Consider the following 23,696-nt stretch of genomic DNA (forward strand, 5'->3'; position numbering starts at 1 on the left):
ATCATTACCTAGGTGGCTAAAGTTTACGACAGGATGCCACACCACAGCTGTAGTGATTTGGCTGTCGGGCACCCTGCTTTGAACCTGTAAGCCTACAGTGTAATTAGCAATCGAATGTTTGGAAAAGAATCGATTGGTTCAAATTTGAGCACAGCATCCAGATGCAACAACTGAGGCTCTTCAGGATTTATGGTATAATGAACATCCAAATGAGTTCAGAGGGCAGACAGGGGCTGCGGAGGCTAGTGCTGCTGAAGCCCAACAGCTGTACATTTAGCTCAGTTGGTGTGTATGGTCTGTTGGCTGTGTGTGTCCACCATGGCTCGTAGTACTCGCCAGTATAATGGATAATGGAACAGTCAGCTGGGTTTTGAACTGCCCTCCTCCTTGAGTTGTGCAGTAATGTTCACGCCCGTTACTGTGTCACTTTGAGGTATGTATAGACTCTCCGAACACTATCATTCCTGTCATTCTCTGTGTTTTGCCTCGGTCACACCTTGGTCCCCTTGGACTGATCCATTCAGCGGGGGCGAAGTGTCGTGCATCTCTGGCACTGCTCCAGGCTGGGCAGGTGAAATAGCTGCTGCACACATACCATAAAGTGATGCCTGGTTGCCGCAGGCTTTGCGTTACGGCCCGGCTTCAGATTCTGCATTCCGCTGCAGTGCTCTGTGTCACGTAAGCAGCTCAGGGACTTTTAGGTGTCTGCTGTAACACACTTTGACCTCTGCTTCAGCCATCACAGATGTCGCAATACTGAATGGAGGGGGCAGGCCGTCTGAGAATATAGCTATGGAAATGGTATCCCTTGGAGGGTAAGTTATGCATGCATTCAGCGTCGTGACCTCGGAACCCATACCCTGGTTGTTGCTGTATTTCCACCCTATTTTTTCATCTTGACCCTTGATTTTCTGGAACGTGTGTTTATTTTGGGTTCCATACGTTGAAATTGTACTTTTGATAGGAGGCGGCAGGTGGTATGTTGCAGCCCATTGCTTTGATGAAGGACCCGGGTTCAAATTCCACCTTCTATGGCAGTACTCTTGGTCAAGGTGCTTACCCTTGAATTGTGACAAATTTCCCCGCTGTATGAATGGGTAAGTCATTGTAATTAAGGTTAGTTTGAAAATGGTATAACACACTTTGAAGAGCAGGTAGCATAGTGGTTAGAGCTGGCAGATTCAGTGGACTTGGAGGTGGCAGGTTTGAGTCCAACCTCCTGCTGTAATACCCTTCAGCAAGGTACTTAGCCTAAAGTGCTCTGGTCCATAATGGGTAATAGGGGTAAACTGTAGGTAACTTTTAACACTAAGTTGATTTGTAGGAAAGTGTCAGCGAGATGAATAAATAAGTAAATGGGCAAAGAGCTCAAAAATGCAGGATACTTAAGATGTGTCTTCTGTAACAACATGTGTTGACATTTCCCATTGAATAGTATAAAACCCATGGTACATTTAGAAGGCTGCGACAAGTCTGATGCTCTGAAGTTCTTCTCTGGTAATGTTGCTTACTAATGGAATATTATCGTTCCCTCCCGTTGTTCTTCATTGTACTTCCCCCAGCTGTTTGTCGGCGTGCTGGACACGTTGCACAAGGCCGATAGAAATGGAGAAAAGGAACAAGTGGCAGCAGCACAAAGGCTTTCCATACCTTCTTTAATAAGGAGCTTTGACTGGTGTCAAATCGCTGCTTCTTTGTCGCTCGGGAGGGATGAGAAACTGCAGCTATTTCGGGCTCCCCATTCGTGCGTCAGGCTGTCTGGGGAACACTGACGCTGCCTCAGTAGGTGCGAGGCACATTGCGGCAGGAGGCGCCTGCTCCTGGCAGCCCATCAGTCAGATGAGCTTGTGATGAAGACCCCGAAATCCTTGTGCAGCCTGCGCCTTGCGTTGGCCAGGCCTTTGGTGTGCTCCACTGCTTTGGCTTCTCCGCCCGTTTGATGGCTAGTAGGGCCTGCAAGAGTAAAATGCATTTCATGCACGTCATGGAACATGCGGAAATACTTGGGCCCGTGATGTGTTCGTGGCTGAATCTTCCTGTGGAGAGTGAGCTCCTCTTAACATAAAGGCGACTTCCTGTTGTGTTGTTGCGACTTCAAGTCAGAACGTCAGCTCCTGCTCTTGTGGAAAATTTGTTCTTAAGCCATACTTTTCATTAATGGATCCTTTGAAAAACTGAAGTGTTGATGTAGCCTTGCAGGTTTATGGGCAATGCTGAATGTCAGTTATGTTTACATATTAGTGTATACACACACACACACACACATTTTCTGAACCGCTTGACCCGTACGGGGTCATATTAGTATAGTATGAACAAATTATTTCACTAGTTGTGTTTTAATATTCGGAAGAAATGGCGGTGCAGCGAGTAGCGCTGCTGTCTCTCAGCACCTGGGTGGTGCGAGAGGACGTGGGTTCGATCCCCGTTCACTTTGTGTCGACTGCATTTTCTCCCCCGTATCTGTGTGGGTTTCCTCCCACAGTCCAAAGACATGCTGTTCAGGTTCACCCATAGTGTGTGACTGACTGTGTGTGTGTGTGTGTGTGTGTGTGTGTGTGTGTGTGTGTGTGTGTGTTCCACCGATGTATGGATGAGCAACCCAGTGTGAGTAGTGTATCTAGCAGTGTAAGTCACCTTGAATAAGGTGTGTGGGCTCATAGAGCTCATTGGAAGTCGCTTTGGAGAAAAGCATCTGCTAAATAAATGTAAATGTTTGCATTGGATGGGGTGGCGCGGTGGGTTGGACCACAGTCCTACTCTCCAGTGGGTCTGGGGTTCGAGTCCCGCTTGGGGTGCCTTGCGATGGACTGGCGTCCCGTCCTGGGTGTGTCCCCTCCCCCTCCGGCCTTACGCCCTGTGTTGCCGGGTAGGCTCCGGTTCCCCGCGACCCTGTATGGGACAAGCGGTTCCCAAAGTGTGTGTGTGTGTGTGTGTGTGTGTGTGTGTGTGTGTGTGTGTGTGTGTGTGTTTGCATTGGTTATTTTATATTTTATACAAGTTGGAATCAGTTGTGGCTCTGACGGTTTGTAAGTGCTATTTTATGGTGTGTTCATGAATGATATTTCAGTATTCGCTTAGCTGCATGTTTGTTTCTGTGACAGAAAGTAAACAATAATGGTTACTCATAATTGTTTCCTTTGCCTTGCTTTTTTGCCCTCTTCTTTGTGTCTGTGCTGCCATCTAGCGGCCGCAGTGTGTGTTGCTCACGCGTGTGGAGCTCGGAAGGGCACATGAGGGCAGGTGAGGTACCTCACTTGCATGGTGGTCTTTACACTAGTTCTCAGGGGTGCAGTGCAGTTTGGTCACGTGCTCCTCGGTGAGCGCAAACAATCTGGGGGTTAATTTTCCACCCCCCACCTTTTTGTTCTGAACTACATATACATCATTTACGTTTATTCATTTAGCTGACGTTTGTCTCCAAAGCGACTTACAATGTTAAGGTTACAGTTATGATAAGTTTAGTTACTTACCCATTTATACAGCTGAGTAATTGTACTGGAGCAATTTAGGGTAAGTTCCTTGCTCAAGGCTTCTACAGCCAGAAGTGGGGATCGAACCTGTGACTTTTGGATCCAAAGGCAGTAGCTCTACCAGCTCTACACTACCTGCTATCCCTCCTAATGACTAATGACTCTGATCTCTTATTTAGGTTTTGTTTTCTTTGAAATTAACAGTAGTTAACTGAAAATGTATAGGAAATATTCTGTTGACAGGTTTCTCTCAAGGCAGCAGGCAAGGGAGAATCTATGGAAATACACTTGAAGTTGGGTTTACATTGCTGCTGAAGCCCATGGTTGTTCTTGCATTCAAATGGTTTGTCCCCATGGCGATTTTACTGATGGTCATGTGTACATGTCTATTTTCACAGGAAAATTACAGGATGGTCGATGAAGAACAAACAGCCTTTGTTCGGCACTTTTTTTGCCACAGGTCCCTTTCCTCAATAAGCCGCCGCATGAGCGAGGAGGCTAGAAGAAGGGGCTCATTATGCCGGGTTGCCTCAGTTAGCTGCGCACCAGCACCGGCGCGGTGCCGTTTGTACTCTCCCGTGTCAGTGCTCACGAGCCCCTGTGCCCAAGGGCCTGCTTGTCTCTCGGAACAGACTCCATTTGTGCTTGTGTCTCTAAGAAGAAGGTTGCTGCATTGCATTAGACTGCGTTGAAGGGCTTTTGCATGTCAAGGCAGACCAGATAAACTGACCATGCATATTTTTTGGCTCTTAAGTTGATACACATAATCCTCAGATGTCATAAACGGAGCGGCACTTTGCGAATCGCTCATCAGTTTTCCAACAGGAAATGCAGAGTAACTTGGTATGTCAAGTCGGATTGTTGGCACAACTTATGTCAAAGTTTTTTGCAGGCCAGAATATGCAATGTAGGAACGGATGTGATGAATGACTCAAAGCTGACATTCTATTATGTGTGTCATGAAACGGGGCTGTGCTGCCCTGCTGTTGTCAACACTGCGATGGGATATAGCCCGTTGCCCTCCCCAGTGCGCTGTGTTAGTACCGCCCGTTTCCATAGCGATCACCTTGCCGACGCTCCTCTGCGGTTGTCATGGAAACGGAATGTAATGACACTTGCAGGAATCTGCTCGGACTCCCAGTCACGGCTCAGCGAGAACACTCGTGTGTGACGAACTGAGCGGCCGTGCTCCTTCCTGATGGATTCGTTGTGCGTTGAATTATTTAATGGCGCCCCAAGCCTTTCCTTTAAAGTGGCACCTGCATGTTAGGGCTGCTGGGCCCACAGGCCACATGAGTGCTGCTGAAATTGAAACCACTATCCCACCGCTGTTCTCAATTGTTGTGGTAATTTTATTTAGATGAAAGGTTGTCTTTGGAGAGCTGCGTCTGGTCCTTGTCGGGAACTCAGTTTTACTGCACAGCTTGGACAAGGACGTCAAACAAGGTGTTGCTTTGTACAGGGTGTCTCCTTTTAGCTACTGCAATGTAAGCCCAGCCCCAGTGTGTGATCTGGAGATGGTTCCATGTTCAGATACTGATGGAATGTGCAGAATCGGTAATGGTGTGTTGTGTAATTAGTGCACCGGTTCACCTGGCGAAAACACGGCTGTTTCGGAAACCCAAGTACTGCGTGGAGAGGCTCTTTTCACATAGGAATGGATGTTGGTGTGAGAAGAGCTGAGCGTGCGGTGAGGACCGTTCTCGCAGCTGTCATTTATTTGGGCTGCTCAGCTCAGTCTTTCGAACATCACCGTGCTGCATCCTGTCCTCTCGTCGCTCCACTTCTCTCGCGCCACCGGCCTGGTCTGTCTCTGTGGGCAGCCTCCAGGGACACGGTGGGGGCACCCTGTTCTGATAGCGGCTGCGCTCCGGTATGCTGCTCACTTTGGTTGCTAAGGCAGTCCGTTGAGCTTTCGGCAGGGACCACAGTGGCTGCTGCGTGTTGTGCCGTGAGGAGGCGGGGCCAGCGCCGTGCCTAGTTGCATTTGGTGCAGAGAGCGATTGCATACTGTGGTCTAGCCCTACAGCGGCACCACGTTTCGCTGTGGCTTCCTGTTTGCCTGTGTCTTTCGTTTGCTCTCACTTGCTCCATGTCTCTCGCTGCCTCGCTCAGTCTCTCTGAAGCAGAACAGCTGGAAATGTGTGTCCAAATGTACGGTACATTGAGGATGAGGAGAAGGGCTGTAGCACTTTTCCGTTTGAGAGTAATGTCTGTAGTGTTCTGGGCCCGCTGTGTCTTGTTCCTTTCGGTTACGTTACGGGGCCGTGTTTTCGGCAGGTTCTCTTCTGCTCGGTAGTGCTGAACAAGCAAGACCCCAAGATACACTGCGGCAGGGCCGTTTCCTCCTCTTCCTTTGCTGCCTGGTGCTTGCCTCAGTGACGCTGCGATGCTGCAAAGCCCATTTGCTCAATGTACATACCAAGAGGTGGGCTGGATGGTCCACCTCCGAAGGATGTCCTTTTGCCCTTGACGTGCCTTTGTTGACCATGACAAGATGGAAGCCGTTTAACTGAGCAGCTGTAGCTTCTGAAGTACAAGTGTAACACCACAATGAGTACTGAGACGTCCATTTAAATTGGTAGCGCTTTGCAATGCTTTGCTGCTTCATTGCAAATTACAAATTCAGGAAAGAAGAAACACTCTGAGAGACCGCTTTAGAGTTGTATTACGCACCATGATGCACACATTCGCAGTTCTCCTTTTCCCTGGCTGTTGGTCTTCAGTAGCAGTCTGTGGGAAGTGCTCATCACAGCTGGATGGTCACTGTGACGTTGCTGGTGGGGGGCGTGATCATTCCTAAAGAGCTAGGACCGGAGATGGCACAGTATGAGCGCTGCAGCATGAGGTGTGTGGCTGGGACCCTTGGCAATCTTCTGATGTGCTGGAGAAGCTCCGTGACCTTTTCTTACGCAGGCATTCCGTAACCCTAACGTTGGTCGGTGATGCTTGCTTTTCTTTGCTCTGCCTGACTACTCCTGGTGGCTGCCTTGCATGTGGGCTGTTGTTTTTGGCAAGTCACCTGTTAGGAGCTCTAGCATTTTGCCCAGCATGTCTCCGAGCCGCTGGTCAGGTTTTTACTTTCGGTTTAGGACTCGTCTTGAGTGGGACTGACAAGCAGCCAGAGGTTTCAGAGCGCACCGCCGTTTCTGAGGCGTTGGGTCTCACCTTGGCCGGTAGGCGTCGGAGAGCAGGTCATTAGGTTGGCGAGCCTCCGGCGACACCAATTGAGAGCGACTGAGGACGAATCGAGCAGGACAGCTTACGAACATGTGTGGAATCTGTTTGTAACTTGATTTCTTCTCCAAAAGTAAGTTTTATCACCAATAATCTTATCAATCAATGAAAATGTAGTAATACAGCCCAATGTTCCTTGATTTATATACCAGTTGCGATCTGTAGAAATACACACGGACACATGCTGAAATCGCTTGTTCCGAGCGGAGCTGGGGCAAACCGGAGCCTAACCCGGCAACACAGGGCGCAAGGCTGGAGGGGAAGGGGACACGCCCAGGACGGGACTCCACTCCGCCGTAAGGCACCCGAAGCAGGACTCAAACCCCAGACCTGCCAGAGAGCAGAACTCAGCCAAACCCACCGTGCCACCACACTCCCCGATCTTTGAAAACTTTAAAGATACTCTGTAAGACAAAGTACTTCTTCCTGTTCTGACCACTTAGTATTTGTAATCTACACAATGGATGGGTTTAGTAATAGAGGTTCCTTCATTTATTTACAGATTGGGTCATGTCTGAATCCTGGAAATTGCTTTAATAGATAAAAAAAAAAAAAAAAAAAGCATTAATTTTGAGGTACATTAAAATGAGCACGATGATAAATGAAAATAAGAATATACTGTCTACTCAAGTAAAACTCCCCTGTCCTCATGGTTGACTGCCCCATGCCATAAACAGACACGACATTACTCATCTAGTTATTGATCTCTGACAACATCCTGGTCCTGCATTTCTATTCTTTTCAGGTGCCCTGTACCGCCAACCAATGGATGGCCTCATAGGTACAGGTTGCCAAAAATTCAGCGGGGGGGAAAAAAAAAAAAAATCAACAGGCGAGTGTTTGTATTTTTAAAAATTTGCATATTTTGCGATATGTCAGCTGTATCAGTTGCCATCCAAGCTTTTGCTAAGCAGAAAAGTAGCAACAATAGCACTGAGCCATTGGTTGGTGATGTCAGAGAAAATAACTTTCAGTCAGTGAGTGGGTGCAGAATGTGACCTGTTTGGTTCAGCTCTCTGGAAGGTAACACATTTTTCTAGTTCCCGTCAGTCCTACGGGGCCTCTTTAAACCTCATCTGTATCGTGTGTCTGGACTCGCTGGGCAGTGCAGAAGGCAAGTGGCAAATGATGGCGGTGCTGCATCAAGTGACGCCAGTTGCACCCATCAAGCGCTCGGCATCCCTGTCACTGCAGGCACTGCGCGTAGCCTGTTGAGGTGCAGTGCATGCACTGGTATGTCCTGGACACATTGCACCGCAGCAGGACAAACTACTGAACTCACTCAGTTTGGAGCTCATCTGGGGGTTGCCGGTGGCACTGTGGTCATTGCTTCTGCCTTGCAGCCTGAAGGTTCCTGGTTCAAATCCCATTCCTGCTCTAGAATCTGTGATGTGTTCATTGTATTTTTCCGAGATGTACGTAGCTTTGTGGGCAAAGCATCTGCCAACTGAATAAATGAGTAAGTGTAAATGTAGAATCCTTGACTATGGTGCTTACTCTGAGCTGGTAGCATAAGAGTATCCTGCTGTATAAATGTTTGCTTAAATGTATGAGATCAAATTGATTTTAGTAGTGAATGACTAAGAGGAGCACATGTGGCGAAGACCTATGAGCACAGCTTTCTTGTGGACTTTTTAAATATACAAACCAAGTGTACGTTGAGATGTTGCCCTGGTATGCTGGGGAGAGTCCTGCATTTTAATGTTTTATGTGTCTTATTGGTTTTGGAATTTATTTTTTTTTTTTATTTTATTTTAAACAGTGTTCCTGTACAGTGAAGCCTGACTCTGAACGGTTTCTTGGACTGTCACGGTTGCTATAGAAACCAAGTGACGTCACTTGGCTTGCCTGCGGCGCTTATACCAAAGTTGATTGGTCAAGAATGAAATTTAACTTTTTGCTTATGCTTACTGTATGACTAACTGTTGCTGAATTTGCCAGTATTTTCCGCTCGGCTCAGCCTGGCCGTCACTGTAGTTTGCGCGACTTCCGCAGCAAATTATATAATTGTATCACCTTTTTCAGCAGTGGCTGGAGAAACAAATCCTGACAGTGTTTTTCATGGTGGTAAAGCTGCAAAAGAGACCCGAGCAGTTTGCACAGAGGTCACCTTGTGAACGTGTTCGTGAAAGCGGTGCGCTGTGGTCACGCACTTCTGCGCTGTTGCACTGGCCTCCTTAGGGGGTTCCATTCAGCTCAGCTGCGCCCCGTCGGAGCACCGAAAACTGCCTCTGACTGCGGCGCCCCGGACACTTAATCCTAGGCTTTGAGGACAGGCGTGAAGAAAGGCTCTCGACTGTTTGGTCACATAATGACCTGGCTAAAGGAAAGGAGCTTGGTTGGGAGACAAGCGCTGTGTAGTCATGGGCAACATGTGTGGTTTGGTTTCGTTTGGAAATGACAAAATTACACTTAGGCTCTGATTGCTGGACGGGATCTGTGCAACAGCTGTGTTGTTTTTGTTCAAGCGATGTAGCTGCTGCATGTTGGCCTGAATATTATACTTTTGATGTTCTGTTTCCTTGTTCTGGTGGTGGGTGTTTGTATGCACTGCATTCATTGTTTTACAATAAGTCGTTCACCTTTTCACAGCACTTGTTTCTTTCTCAGTTCACTATAAACAACTCTCCACGTAAATCGGCTCAATGTTGTGTGGACTGAATATAATCGGTCGGGAACAGCTGGTAGTGTAGTGGTTACAGCTGCTGCCTTTGGATCCAAAGGTCACGGGTTTGATCCCCACATCCAGCCTTAGTTCCCTTGAGCAAGGTACTTTCCCGAAGTTGCTCCAGTAAAATTACTAAGCAGTATAAATGAGTAAATAATTGTAAGCACCTTAACATTGTAACTTTTTTTGGATAAAAGCGTCAGCTAAATGAATAAATGTAAATAATGTCAGATCAGCAGAGCACAGCGGTCTCAACATGCAACAAGACCTTCATACCATAAATGGTAATGTGATTGTTTTGGGAGAAGAACTTGCCACGTAATACACTTCTGTATTTGGCCAGGTAACGTGGTAAGTGGTGAAAGGAGTTCACGTTCATGTCAAGATCAATGCACAGTTGTGATATGACTTCAGTGAGTGTGTTGCGGGTGGTCTTGGGAAATTGCACCTCGAGGCTCCTTACTACAGAAAGAGCGACACTGACCAGGTCCAGTCTGTGACGGGATGCCCGCTTTGGTCCACCGTTTCCCGAACTGAGTCGATTCTGTGCCACTGCCCTGTTTGTTCCGTGGTCCAAGGCAATGTTGTGGAATCAGTCGGAGTCGGATGCAATCATTGGGTTACTGGAGTCAGAGTCGGAGCCTCTAAAATTGTATCTACTCCAACAAAATGTACCATATATGCTGGCGTATAAGTTGACCCCAAAAATTTAGAGGTGTAATATGGGTTTAGGCCTTTATTTGCCAGATAAGTTGACCCCCAAAATAATGTGCAACTTTTGGGCAGTGTTGTGGAGTCGGAGTCTGAAGGACTTATTGGGTTACTGGAGTCAGAGTTGGAGTCAGCGCTGGAGTCAAAGATTTTCTGTACCGACTCCACAGCCCTTGTCTGATGCAACTGTAAAATATTCCCTTCCTGGAAGACTGGCTGCTCCAAACGTTGTCTTAAAGACAGCTTCACCATTGACACAGGGTGTGGGTTTATCGTTCAGAAAGACTTGTAAACAAAATTGCAAAGATCCCATTTAAAACAAATAAGATACAAGTAGCTTAATGAATTGGTACAAACCAGTAACCCTAATCCCATTACTAGTCTCTCTCTCTCTCTCTCTCTCTCTCTCTCTCTCTCTCTCTCTCTCTCTCTCTCTCTCTCTCTCTCTCTCTCTCTCTCTCTCTCTCTCTCTCTCACACGCGTGCGTGCGCTGTTAAGTTAGCCATGATACGAATGGGAGCTATTCAAGGATATTCAGTTTTTTTTTTTTTTTTTTTTGTCGTCGAACAGCAGAGCGTCATGTACGTGATGGCGCCTTGTTCCTCGGTGCCGTTAACCTGTCTGTAATTACAGCCGTTGAAAATTACACTGAAAATCTCCCATTTCCCACGCGCTCTTGTATGTGTTCGTGTCCCAGTTGAAGGTAACCCGAAGCTATTATTTAATTAATCACCTCTCATACGGTGTGGATTGCAGTGAAGGAATGAGAATTGTTGCCCAGAAGATATTGTGGGTTCGCAGCCTGGTTCCAACCTGCGCGCCGCATGCCTTTCTCTCGCCTTTTCCTCACCTGTCTAGCAGTCGTGTCGAAAGGGAGCAATGGCCCCGACTGCAGTGTCTGCACTCCAATTTGACATTGACTTTGTCATCTCTCTTGCTGTGTGAACTTTTGAAATGTCTACTATGTACTGCTCCATGGGGAATGGAGCCAACTCGCAACAAGGGTGCTGCGCGGTATTTTCTATTTTGTCCCCCCCTTTTCCTTTCTTTCTTGCGCCCCAAAGAAAAAGGCGCTTATAACCATAATACACCTGTGCCTTGCGGAGGGCACCAATCCCTCACTGTCACAGTTGAATGGAGGCAGGGCTCCACTCCGATCCAAAGTCCCGCCCCCTCAGCCACCCTCCCAGCCAATCAGCCGCTCCGTCTTTTAGCAGCGCGCCGTGTCACTGGATCCAGCCAACCAGCTCCTCCCTTGGCGCTGACATCACCGACCAGCTAGTTCCCTCCAGCAGCGGGGAGCTTCATTTTCTGCTCTGTTTTTGTGCTAAAATGGAGGCTGCTTCCTTGCCTTAAGTGGATTGCCTTTCTGCTCGCGCATACATGTTGACATGTAATAAAGGTGGCAGCAGGATGGTAGTGGATGCGCCAAACGCCAACGGGCCTTTCCAGCCTGTGGCCCTCAGGCACTTCAGAGGTGAGTTTTCTGTGTTTCAGCCCCATTGTCTCGCGGTGGGCAGAAGAGCGCTGCGGTTGTGCTGAGCGAGTGCGGGGTGCCCTGCCGCCCGTTGGCGTCAGGCTTTCTTTCCCTCCCTCAGGACTCGTGCTTTTTCTTTCCTTTGTGTCTCGTGTGCTTCGTAGTGACAGGGTGTGATTTGTGTTGCTGCCCGGAGCCGACAAGAGCGCTGCTTTGCTGGGCGCTGCATGCATTTCTTAGAGAAAGCGGGGAGGGGCTGGGGGCTCGTTTTACTGCCTTTGCCTCACCCATCCCCCATCTATGCTGTGATGTCACAGGAAGTGAAGTCATGGCCCTTGGAAGGGTGTAGTGTGTGTGTGTGTGTGTGTGTGTGTGTGAGAGAGAGAGAGAGAGTAGGGGGGAGGAGGCTGAGGGGACAGATAGGATGCTTCTGCCATTGCCCTTATTCTCTCTTTTCCTCCCGCTCTTCGGCCTCCCTATTCATATGCGGTTCATGTCACGCTCGTGTTCATCTCATAACACACTGCCCTGAGCTGGCAGAGAGCCGCTACAACGCCAAGGAGCGACCATTTCTCTTTCTGTTTCTGTCTCTGTTTCGCCTGAAAAGCAGTGAGGCAAAGGACTGCTCCATTTTTCTCATCACCTCCTGGACCTTACCCCCTCACCTCAACCACGTCCCCCCCAGAGCACCGGAAAAGAGCCATGCACTTTTTCAGTGTGCAAAGAACCCCGTAGATAGATAAACACACTGACGTTTTGCTTTGAGGCACAACTTTAATCCAGGCAGGAACAGTGCACTTTGCTTTCTACGAAATGCCGCTCGTGTTTGCTGGAGCATGTTTAGTAGCTGCGTTTGCATCGGGGAAAACTGAGAGGGACGCAAGGAGCGTGTTGAAGAGACCGTGAGGAATGGTCCAGCACTGTGGCATTCTTACTTAACTCCATGCAAGCAGAGGCAGTGTCCTCAAACATAAAATGCTGAAAGCCTCCCGCTGTCTGAAGGTAATTTTCAAAAGGCTGGAATTGCCAATCCACCAGTACTGCTTGTGCCTTGTCTCGAAGAAAGAGGTTGATGTCTACTTTTTCCGAAAGATGTCCTCAGGTTAGCAGTAGTAACACACTGCTGGGTACTTGTGAGTGAGCAGGGCTGCTGCTCATGTGTGGTTTGTTGTTTTGTTGTTTTTTTTTTTTTTTTTTGTGTTGCACAGTACACAAAATTAAGGAGTCCTTCAACCCAAAGTTATTGAATTTGCTTTCACCCAGAAGTAAATCTTTCTGTGATGCTCAGCATGTGATATTAAGTATTTCTAGCATTCTTTTGATTTTGTGAGTATGATGCAGACAGGGTCAAGTTGTGTGTGTTATTTCAAGTGTAGCCCCAGCTGCACCACAGGCCCACTTTTATCCCCGGCAACATCTCAGGGCAGCGCCGAGTCATCTCCTCCCGTGGAAACTCCGGAGACTGTGGACATGAGCATCCCCTGTATCTTTGTACAACTATTTTGGATGCATTTTAGGGTAAATTATCCTCTGGAACACTACTCCTGTATTTTTAAAAGCTGAGTTTCTGTTTGAGTGAAGAATTGAGACTCTCATCTGATTATATGTCCTTGCACTGTATGGTCACATTCAGTGCTGCCACCAGCTTCCAGGGGCCTTTAACAGTTCACTTCACAACTGCCAACAAGGACTGCATCACCTGACATGCTGCTGCCTTTGCTGGGCCACAGCCAAGAGGCCTTCTTTCTAGGGTGGCGGGGCAGGGGCTTTTTTCCCCACCTTTGTCAGACTTCATTGGTTCTTCAACCATCCGTTGCCCCACTAGGACCATCGTTATGGCTTTGCCCGAATTGTTGTTTTGAGGGGAACTTGAGGATTGCTCACGGCTCAGCCCTTCATCTAGAGCTGTTGAGAGCCTCACAGTTTCTTTGGAGACGTTGCCTAGTTGTCGCTGTTAGCAGATGTATGTGTTGAAAAGCCATTGACTAGAATAAGACAGTTTCACTTAGGTCCAAAAAACTAAAGGTGTGTAAGAAGGGCTGTTGAAATAGATGTTTTTGGACCTACTTTTACTCTTTGCGACTAATGTCCTGTCTTTGGCTGCCGTTGGGATGCTTGACTTTCGGGTAGCTGGACACTTTAGATGGCACTCTAAAAGAATAGCATATCTTTCCCTCCTCGCATAGATGTTGCTTTGTCAGTCTCTTCTCTACATTTGAGCTTCACGCACTCAGCCTTCTGCTTTGTGTGTCAGCTCACCATGGTCGAAACGGCTGCATGTTGCACTGCCTGGAGGGCAGCCTCTGAGTTTGCGTACCAAAGCTATAGGTTATACTTGCCCAGGAGGGCCAAATTATTTAAACAGAAGGTCATATGTAAATAATCTTCACTCCCTAAACAACTTTGCCTTTGTATCCATACACAGTTTATGTGCTCTCCACCTCCATTTTTAATTTTTAACAGTCATGTTTATTGTTTCTTCATCAAGAAAATCCTACAGGACCTTTGGAGAGTTGGCGAAAAAGACACGAGCCGTCAGCTAGGTAAACGGCAGTAGATGTTTTGTTCACTTTGACTGACAGAAAAGCCTGTTAATAGGACCTCAGTCAATGCAACAGCTCTTATACATACTTAGTGATCATGTGATTTTTTTCTTTTTTTTTTTCTCTTCTCTTCCCCCCCCCCCTTCTATTTTTTTTTTTAATCTCCATATTCATGGAGCAGGGAGGGAATGTGCAGATGAAGAGAAGCAGGGAAGCTTGCCTCTTCAGCTTCCTCTCATGCAGATTTGTTTCCTGTCCACAGTTATAGCTATTGTTCCTTTTGGGCAAGAACTCTGAGACATGTCTCACTCTTACTGGGTGATAAGAGCGCAGAATTACACATTCACAGGCAGCGGGGACTTCGACCTACTTTTTCAGTTTACGAAACGTAATCCGAATAACTGTATGTGCTAATTGCTGTAAATGACTAGCGCTACTTGAGAATTTTGAGCTGCAGGAACATTTGCTGAATGAATTTTGTTGGGTGAGCGATAGGTTCACAAGTGTCTCTGAATTTAAGAGGGCTTTTTGGCTGTGTTTTCTTTTTAATGAGCCCCCTCTTCCCCACCAAGGGTGTGACAAAGCTAGTCTATGTCCCACTTCTCTTTTTGTTGTGAAATATGATGTGGAAATAGACAGCTGCTGGTATGCACCTGAGCTTCAGTTATGTCCTGAAGGCCAGAAGACGAAGTTCAACGAGTCACAGTTCATGTTTTTGGGTTCCTGGGACAGTGCTTGTTGTCAGCTGATCTGCAGCAATGGTGTTGAAATAATTCTTCCCTCCAACTCCAGTGTTTCCCACTGTAACGTGACTACCGTGCAGCTCATGCATGGTCTTCTCCCAAGATCATCTTGCTCAAGACAGCACCATCAACATTTCTCACATGGGTTATGAAATGGCCATATGGGGAAATGTGGTAATTTTTCTTCCCAAGCCAAAGCTTGTCTATTTTTAAAGGTCGAAAGCTGTAAATTTAGAAATGTTGGTAGTTTGGGCAGGTTTCAGTTCTCCTTTGGTGTGTGATGAATTGTGCTTCTGTGTCGCTATGGATTTTGGCTTCTCAACATGAAGGTTGGAAGACCAGTGTAATATGGTTTTTCTTCCTTGGCCCTGTGGGACTGTGAAGGGCAGGGAGGCTGTTTTCTTTGATAATTTAGAATTGCTGTTAAAAACAATTTGGGATTTTTCATTTGTTTGCTACAATGTATGCTCCAAAAATGGTTTTCTTTGTTTTTAAATGGTCTTCGTGTTCTGTTTCTGGTGACACAGAGCACTAAACAGTATTAGTGGGTGTGGTACTGGAGCCAGAAATGACCAAGATGAAGAGAGTACCAAACGGCATTGTGTTTACATTATACTTTCTCGTTAACTATGAAGTAAACCAACTGGTGGCTGAGGAGAGGAAAAGAAAAAAGTCTCAACTGCACAGGAGGGGAGAACATTAACCTCTGCAGGGTCAAGTATCAGTGGCTACACATCCCTATATGGCAACACTTCTTATGGGTGATGGAACTGACCTTACATAAGCAAGAAAAGTTGAATATTTTCCTTACTCACGGCCCTTGTCAGGTTTGAAGTTCTTTCCTTCTGTTGGTGTATTGCACTTTTTGCATTTTTCTCGGAGATGTACATCGCTTTGGAGAAAAGCGTCTGCTAAATTAATAAATGTAAATTAAATGCATGTATGTTGGAAAATGTCTAGTTTGGTCAGGGATCTGAAAGTGTGGAAGCAGTTTGGCATTTGTATTCCTCCGCCCCCCCACCCCCCCCCCCGCTCGCGCACACACCTTTTGTCAGTCACAATGTGGAGTGTGTCAGATTGTCTTTTTATGTAACATGGCTAGGCCTAGCCCTGAGACACTCTGCCGAGCCAGAGAAACTATACCGATATGATGGGTTTGCAGGTTGACCATCAGACACCTTCAAATGCATAGAAGAGCCCTTTCCAGCAAAGCTCCTGACCTGCTCTCCTCTTCTGTATGCCTCTTTGTCTCCCCCCTCGTTGTCGACTTTGCAAGCGATGAGGAACGGGGAAGCGAGGGCGTGACGCTGCACATCTCTGTTTGCATTCTGAGGTATTCTCTCAGGCTGTCGTTCTGTGTGGGTGTGCGTGCCACAAAGGTCCCTTAAGTAACATACCCAAGTACTTGGTATGTTACCCGCAGCAGGGGAGAGATGGCCCAGGGGTCCTGACTGACCGAAACTCTCAGAAGCGGGGTGTGGTACAGTCACGGTCCAGCTTTTGTTTCTGAAAGGGTGCAGATCCAGGCAGAGCTCCACGCAGATGTAAGAAATGCAAACTGGGTCCCATAGCTCCTCATAAGTGATTGCTGTACTTTGTGTTACCTTGCTGTCTCCATATGCAAGGTTTATGGATGCTGAGATAATGTACGCTGCCTCGGGGAGTGCTACACCTCGCTTATGCTGTGCCCCAGCGTCCGTCCCCTCTCTGTCATGTGATGCTTTCTCCGTGTCTTGTTAATGTCAGGGGAACCGTAAGCTCGTTCCTGTCAGATGTTATGGCCACGATGGCGATATACTCAGTGGATCAGTGTGTTTGACCCTGCATACGTACTGGTACGCAAAGTGCTCGTCCAAGTACTCTGTGAAGGAGCCCTGAGGTGCGCTGTTAATGCGGGGAGTTTTCATCAGTTAGCCCATCGTTTATATAGAAATTATGTTGAATGGAAACATCTGGTCCTGCAGAGTAAACGTGGTTAATTTGAAACCAGTCTGCCTTTGCATGTCATGTCAACAGCAACTCTGTTTTTACCTTGCAAGCACACTGGGGGGGGTGCATTCAGACTTCAATCTGGCACTCATTCTCATCACATTGAGACGTTTGAGATGAATTGTTATCTATATAGGCTTAACTTTTCCCTGCCTGCACATCCCCCTGCGTCCAGGAGTTATAATTTCAAACTCATTTCTGTTTTCCTCCAGCGTGTATTCATAGGATGTCTGGGATGTCTCAGCTCTTTTCAAAGTAGGCTTGCTCCGTCCATTGTGATACATTTATTCCGACAATATGATCACATTCAGAAAAGATTTGAACAAAGTTTGAATTGTTCCCCTCTATAGTCGTATTAACAGTCTCACTTCTTTTTTGATGAAGTTATGGAATGTAGGCTGACTACTGTTACATACTTGACGTAGCGTATTGTGTAATGTCATGGTTTATGTCCGACCTTCCGTCTGTGGATGACTGAAGTCGATTCCTGAAGTGTTTGACGTTTTTCTGCAAGACAATGCTTGATCCCCATGGTAACAAAGGAATTCTGGAAACTCTGTGCACCTTCTGGAACTTCTTAGTGCTACGTGATCTCGCCTATGCATTAGTGCAGCCTTTTACCCTTTGTATGTACGTGAATACATTTATTTTGTACCGTATTCTCTGTGTCACTATGTTGCAGTGATCCAGTACCGCTGGACTTTTGATGAAAAAAGTGAAACAACAAGGTGATGATCTGTAACCTTGGAGGAAGAATCTAATGCACTTTGATTTCTAATAGGTTCACTCAGACAATATTTAACCAAGTAGGCTGCAGTTATACATGCCTAACCTACACTGTACGTGCGGTGGACACTACAGCAGAAGAAAGGTAACCTGGACTGCTAGCTGCATTTCAAAATAAACCTTCAGTGTCACAAGCAGTTTGTCAGCTGACTAAATGACAGGTCAGTGAAATGTTTTCTTCTACAATGCTTGCAGAGATCCTTCTCTTCTATGATTGTTCAAAGATGTTCCAAAACATACCTGTGGTTATTTTTTTTTTTTCTGCTTTCCGACAACCAGTTGAGTGGTTAGATGAGAAATCTGCAGCAGTATGTGTTATCTAGGTATCCTCCAAACAGTCACATTGGGTGTTTTATATGCAGTGTTTGTTGAAAGAAAGAAGTTTCCTTTTTTTAAAGCAGGAGATCCATACAGATAAAATTTGTCATCCTGCATTTTTAAAATATTAAGTTAACTTTTAATGTACCAAGTATTAGTAAGAGCTGAGATCCTGTGGGACACTTCAATGAGCTGCAATCCGTTTCTGCTGCCTCCTTTGGATGTGACCCTCAGTTTACCTTCCTGCACTGCCTTGCCTAGCGGGGGGCGATGGAATGACTTCGCTAGCAGTGGGTCTTTCGTGTCATTGCCGGCTCTGTCAGACCCCACAGTACCTCGGCCCCACAGCTAATCCCATTCCTGCTGCCTTAGGCAGGCTGGGGTGGTGCATGCCAAACCTCCAGGGTCTGTGTTCTGCTCCATCTCCAGCTGGGACACATTTTTTTGCATACTGAGGGAACGCAGGAGGGGTGCTGAGGTCAGAGAGAGGATGAACGAGGAGGAAGAGGAGAAGAGGGATGGAGAAACAAGTGAAAAATAAAAAAAGGAATGGAGAGGGAGGAGTGGGGAGTGTAAGAGGGGGAGATGCCACATGTGGAACATGATATAGCCTGAGAAAGAGGGACTGTAGATGCACAGTATTATGAGGGTCTGTTCTCAGCTTCACTGGTAAGTTGTGAACCCTTTGAACATGTTTAGAGCTGCTGCCTTTGGACTCCAAGGTTGCAGGTTTGATCCCCACCTCAAGCTGTTGTACCCTTGAGCAAGGTACTTGCCCTAAATTGCTCCAGTAAAGTCACTCGGCTGTATAAGTGGGTAAATAAGTCACTTTGGAGAAAAATTACATTTGAATTTATTCATTTAGTTTATTATAGCAATATCAGACTTTTACAGAACTTGCTTAGAAAGATCTGATCTCTACCTCTATTGTCACACCTGTACTGACTGAAAATGACTGGATGCTGATGAATGTTGCAGATGTATATGTGAAGAATCAGAAGACTCAATTATGCAGCAGTATAAATGGGTAAATGACAGTGTCAGGTCACTTTGGAGAAAAGCGTCTGCTAAATGAATAAATGTAAATGCGGGAGGTACTGCGTTTAGGCCAACGGACCCTTCACCCAGCTTGGTAGTTGGCTGAAAAGTAAAGGGACTTGCCTGAGTGGGACTGCAGAGGTCGTGTTGAGACACACTGGGGAATATTTGTAATGCACTGTTTGCAGCTTACTCTTCTTTCTAGAACAAGCTGCTTTGCTGAGACTAATGATCTGTCTACAATGAAGGGGAAAAAAACGGCAACACCTTGGATCGCCCTCGACCTGTAACCAGTGCGCCACTTGCACCATGGTCTGCATTTAGGAATCAGTGGCACTCCCCAGTTGCAGATGATACATTTACATGAATGAGCCCTGTGGCTGCACCAGGGAAGGGGTGAAGATCTTAGTCTGAACTGACTTCGGCGGCGAGTCCTTACCCACACTGGCCTGTGTGTGCTCTGCATTCATACGTACACGGATTGCCCCTTGGCTGGTCATAGCGAGCAGGTTTCCCACTTAATGTTAGAGCTGCACGGCAGCAGTCTGTGGAACATATTCTGTGTGTTGTGTATAAACACATTCACTCAGCTTTTAGCATATTGTACATCTTTAGGGTGCGAACACTCCCTTGTCAGAGACTGCACTGTGTGCTGCAACATGTGCAAACATGAGTTGAGACATGAGTGCCTGTCGCGGGGTACTTTACAAATTGTTCAGGTCGTCTTCAGTGCACTGCATACAGTATGTCTGGCTTTCTCCGCACTGTTCTACTGGAGCATCGCTGAGCAGTTCCTGTTTTAACTGTTCCTTAAATATTTCAGTGTTTTGTAATGTGCTACTTTTTCTATTTTAATATTGTTATAAACCCGGACTGCTGTCGATTCACAGTTGAGTTTGCAGCAAAGTTATATAATGCTGATGAGCCGCAAGTCAGTAGCGCATGTGTTCTGCGGACCTCCGGAGACTGAGATGTGGCAGAGCTAACGGGCCTGTAGATCCTCATCCTCTCATACAAGTGTCAAGCCCTCAAAATCAGAATAATTGGTCTCATCTGGATTTTAAGGAATGAAAATAAGGGGAAAAAAATTTACAGCCATGCCTGACAGTAACAGCTCAGAGAAGATTTCTTTTTAAAAAGATGTTTTAACCCTGCAACTATTTTTGGTCCAGTTTGGCATTTCCCAAGTTGTAGTTTGGTTTTATATGCCACCGTATTTATTTGCTGTTCTGTACCTGTATGCATAGCATGCAGAGGTGCTGAAAAAGCACTGTTGTTGTAGAACAGGCGGGTGAATAAAGTTTCAAGGTAAATGCAGCAAAATACAGCAGTTGGTACATGTTTTATACCAAGTACTGATGATTAGTGGTATTTGTAAATGAATAAATAGTTAATATTGCTAGTAATTCTGCAGTAGGGCCAGGTGACAGAGCAGGATGGAACAAGTGGTGCAGCAGGAGCATTGCTGCTGCACAGTGTTTCTTTCAGCACGTGGTGAAATTGTGAGTTTGGTCAATGAACTGTTTCTTTGTGTATGTGTAAATGATTTTTTTTTTTTTTTTTTTTAAAGGATTCAACTTGATGAATCCTGGTGTGTGTCTGTCACCCGTAGGGACAGTCTTTGCGAGACTGTGAAACACGTGTCCTTCTCCATGTCCCCCCAGATGTCCCTCCAGCGGAGCAGGAGAAGCTTTTTGTCCAGAAGCTGCGGCAGTGCTGCGTGCTCTTTGACTTCGTGTCCGACCCGCTCAGTGACCTCAAGTGGAAGGAGGTGAAGAGGGCGGCGCTCAGTGAGATGGTCGAGTACATCACGCACAACCGGAATGTCATCACAGAGCCCATTTACCCAGAGGTGGTTCACATGGTGAGTGTCAGGTCGACACCCTTGCGCCTACACAGGAAACCCCATTTACTCTCGCCAGCCATAAGTGTTGTTGGTTTTGACTCTGCAGGCAGTGTGCTTGTTCACCTCTTTCTTGTGTGTACAGAGATATTTTCAGAATTGTATGTGAGAGGAGAAATTTTTTTTTAAAAGGATTGTCATTTGAGGAAATATGTAATATCCATTTGTTTGTTCGCTATTTCATCTACAACAATTGGCCAAAATTGCAACACAATGTGTCTACTGTATGTACAAATGTCGATGAAGAGCATGCTTTAAGGAGACCAGTACATTCTGAATGGCCTTCAGTTGAGTTTTTCAATAAAAGCTCATCTTTATTCTGATCAGGAAGTTGTCAGCATTCAAGGTGTAAATGCACACAGTCCTCCAGTCTTTTCACACAGGCCTGGCCTTTATTTGATCTGATCAATCAGGTTGAAAAGGAACAGAGCACTGTAAAACAGGCATGGAAATATACTGTTCATTGTTGTTTCATGCACTCCTTCTCTTTGGAACATAAATTGACTTTGAAGTCCGTGGCTTTCATCATCAAAGCATGGCCACTAGAGCACATGCTAATGAGCGTATTATTATGATTATTTGGTGCTGTCAGTGTGTCGAAAGCCTCTCTACATGAGTGAATGTATCCTCTCCAGAGCTCATTTCAGGTTAAATGTCCTGTATATCAATTTTGTTCTAGCAGAAATATACTTGTATTGGCTGTGCTCGGCACACAACCGCACGATGGCCGTTATGGAGACAAGAGGTTGCTCATGGCACGCGTTGGTTACTGCAGTGGGGAAATAACTCTTAAAGTACAGTTTAGTCAGTTTAAGGCTTCAGATTGTGCAGTGAAGAAACCCAATTTTTGGAGGATCTGTAAATCTGTCATAGTGCATATTCAGATGATTTTGAAATCATTGATTTGTGTTATTTGGAAGTAAGTTCAGGTGGTTTTTTTAATCATGAGTATAGCTTTGTTTTCATGAATCTTCAAACACAGATAAACAGTTGCTCTTCTAAGATTGCGTTGCACTTGCCATACAGTAATACTGTCAGGGGTTTTTGCTTGTTGCCTGGCTGTCTTACGTCCACAAGGCTTTCATCACACATTTCAGAACATACTTTCCGTCTCGAACCCAAAATGATTCACCCTTAGGGGTGTCAATCTATCTATTTTCTGCTGAAATCTGGTACATTACCTGGGGGCAGCCACTGATTTGGGCTCAGAGGTTGCAAGTTCGAATCCCACATCCTGCTTGTAAAACTCTTGAGCCTAAATTGTTCCGTTTAAAAATTGCCCAGCTGTATAAATGAGTAAATCATTGTAGTGTAACACTTTTCTCCAAAGCAGTATGTCGGCTAAATAAATAATTGTAAATGTACATTAACCTCAATCCTGGGAACATAGCTGCTAGTGTATCAGTAGGGTTTGAATTGTGAGGGTTGGAGTCCTCTCTGGTTTAATATAAGCTCTGGATGAAGATCTTCTTACAAGCAGTTTGTTACCAGAGTTGCTCCATCTGTAACAAAACCAATTACTGTATATACTTCATACTATATACTTCCTGTCACACTGACAGTGTGCACCAGTCACAACCATTGATTACAGTATTAATGGTTGCATAATATTCTAGTAGATTATAGTATCGTAAATATTAATACAAGCTAAAATAGCAGATTTAATAGTGTTATTAATTTACCTGTTGCCCTTTAATACAAAATTAAAAAACACTGATCATGTTGGTAATGCATTTAAATCAAACAGCTTTTATAACAGGAACGTGCTTATGAGAGTGTAAATAAAGACCTCCGTGAAGTTGGCCCCCCTACAAACAGCACAAATGAAGAAAACCTTATGATTTGTTAGTGCTACATTTGTGCCGTTTTGTGCCACTGCAGTTTTTGAGATAACATATTTGTTTCGGAAGTGACGTCACTTGTGCCCCCCTACAACGCTGCAGGAACTCGAATTTGGGCTCATTCGTTTGTGCTACATTTGTGCCGTTTGAACTGCGGTTCTATCTCTCTTACTTTTGAAGATAATGGAGATTGTTTACATGGAACGTGACATCACCAGCCCCCTACAATGACGGAGAAACTTGAATTTGGGCTCATTCGTTAGTGCTACATTTGTGCCGTTCGAACTGCAGTCCTATCTCTTACTTCTTTAAATATAAAGGATAGTTTTTCTCGTGATGTCACCCACATCCGTGAAGTTGCCCCTCCCACCCCCACAAATGGCACAATTGAAGACGAAACACATATTTTGTTAGTGCTACATTTGTGCCGATTTATGCCGTTCGAACAGCGGTTTTATGTCTTTTAATTTTGGAGACAACGGAGGTTGTTTACACTGGAAGTAACGTCACCAGCCCCCGACAATGTCGCAGACACCTGAATTCAGGCTCATTCATTAGGGTTACGTTTGTGCCGATTTCTGCCATTCGAACCATGATTCCATCTCTCTTACTTTTTAAATATAAAGGGATATATTACATGTAACTGCAGTATTTACGGTATTGGTGATTATATGACGTTATTTCTGGCAATATTCATCACATGTACATTATGACTTGCAGTCCGTATTATAATACTACTGCCTTTTACCTGCCCACTTTACTCACTGGTCCATGTTACATTTATTCATTTAGCAGACGATTTTCTCCAAAGCGACGTACATCTCGGCAAAAATACAATTTGTGCATTACATTAAGAGAAAGAGACGCCAGTCCATCGCAAGGCACCCCAAGTGGGACTCGAACCCCAGACCCACCGGAGAGCAGGACTGCGGTCCAACCCACCGCGCCACCACGCCCCCCCCATTAAGAGAA

At 45.9% G+C, this 23,696-nt stretch overlaps 1 protein-coding gene across 6 annotated transcripts in view; it reads left to right on the top strand.

The window, feature by feature from the left end:
* Nucleotides 1–23,696, top strand: part of ppp2r5ca (protein phosphatase 2, regulatory subunit B', gamma a) — a 51,380-nt gene that overhangs the window by 13,563 nt on the left and 14,121 nt on the right. For 3 of the 6 annotated variants that reach the window (XM_018764233.2, XM_018764234.2, XM_018764235.2), the window contains exons 1-2: nt 11,360–11,563; nt 20,645–20,844. In XM_018764233.2, the coding sequence (XP_018619749.1) occupies nt 11,470–11,563; nt 20,645–20,844 (294 nt within the window). In that variant the 5' untranslated portion in view covers nt 11,360–11,469. Of the gene's footprint in view, nt 1–11,359; nt 11,564–20,644; nt 20,845–23,696 lie in introns of those variants that run through there. The other 3 variants (XM_018764230.2, XM_018764231.2, XM_018764232.2) reach the window with 1 other exon arrangement.

Source organism: Scleropages formosus, chromosome 15, assembly GCF_900964775.1.
Source record: "Scleropages formosus chromosome 15, fSclFor1.1, whole genome shotgun sequence".
Classification (NCBI taxonomy): domain Eukaryota; kingdom Metazoa; phylum Chordata; class Actinopteri; order Osteoglossiformes; family Osteoglossidae; genus Scleropages; species Scleropages formosus.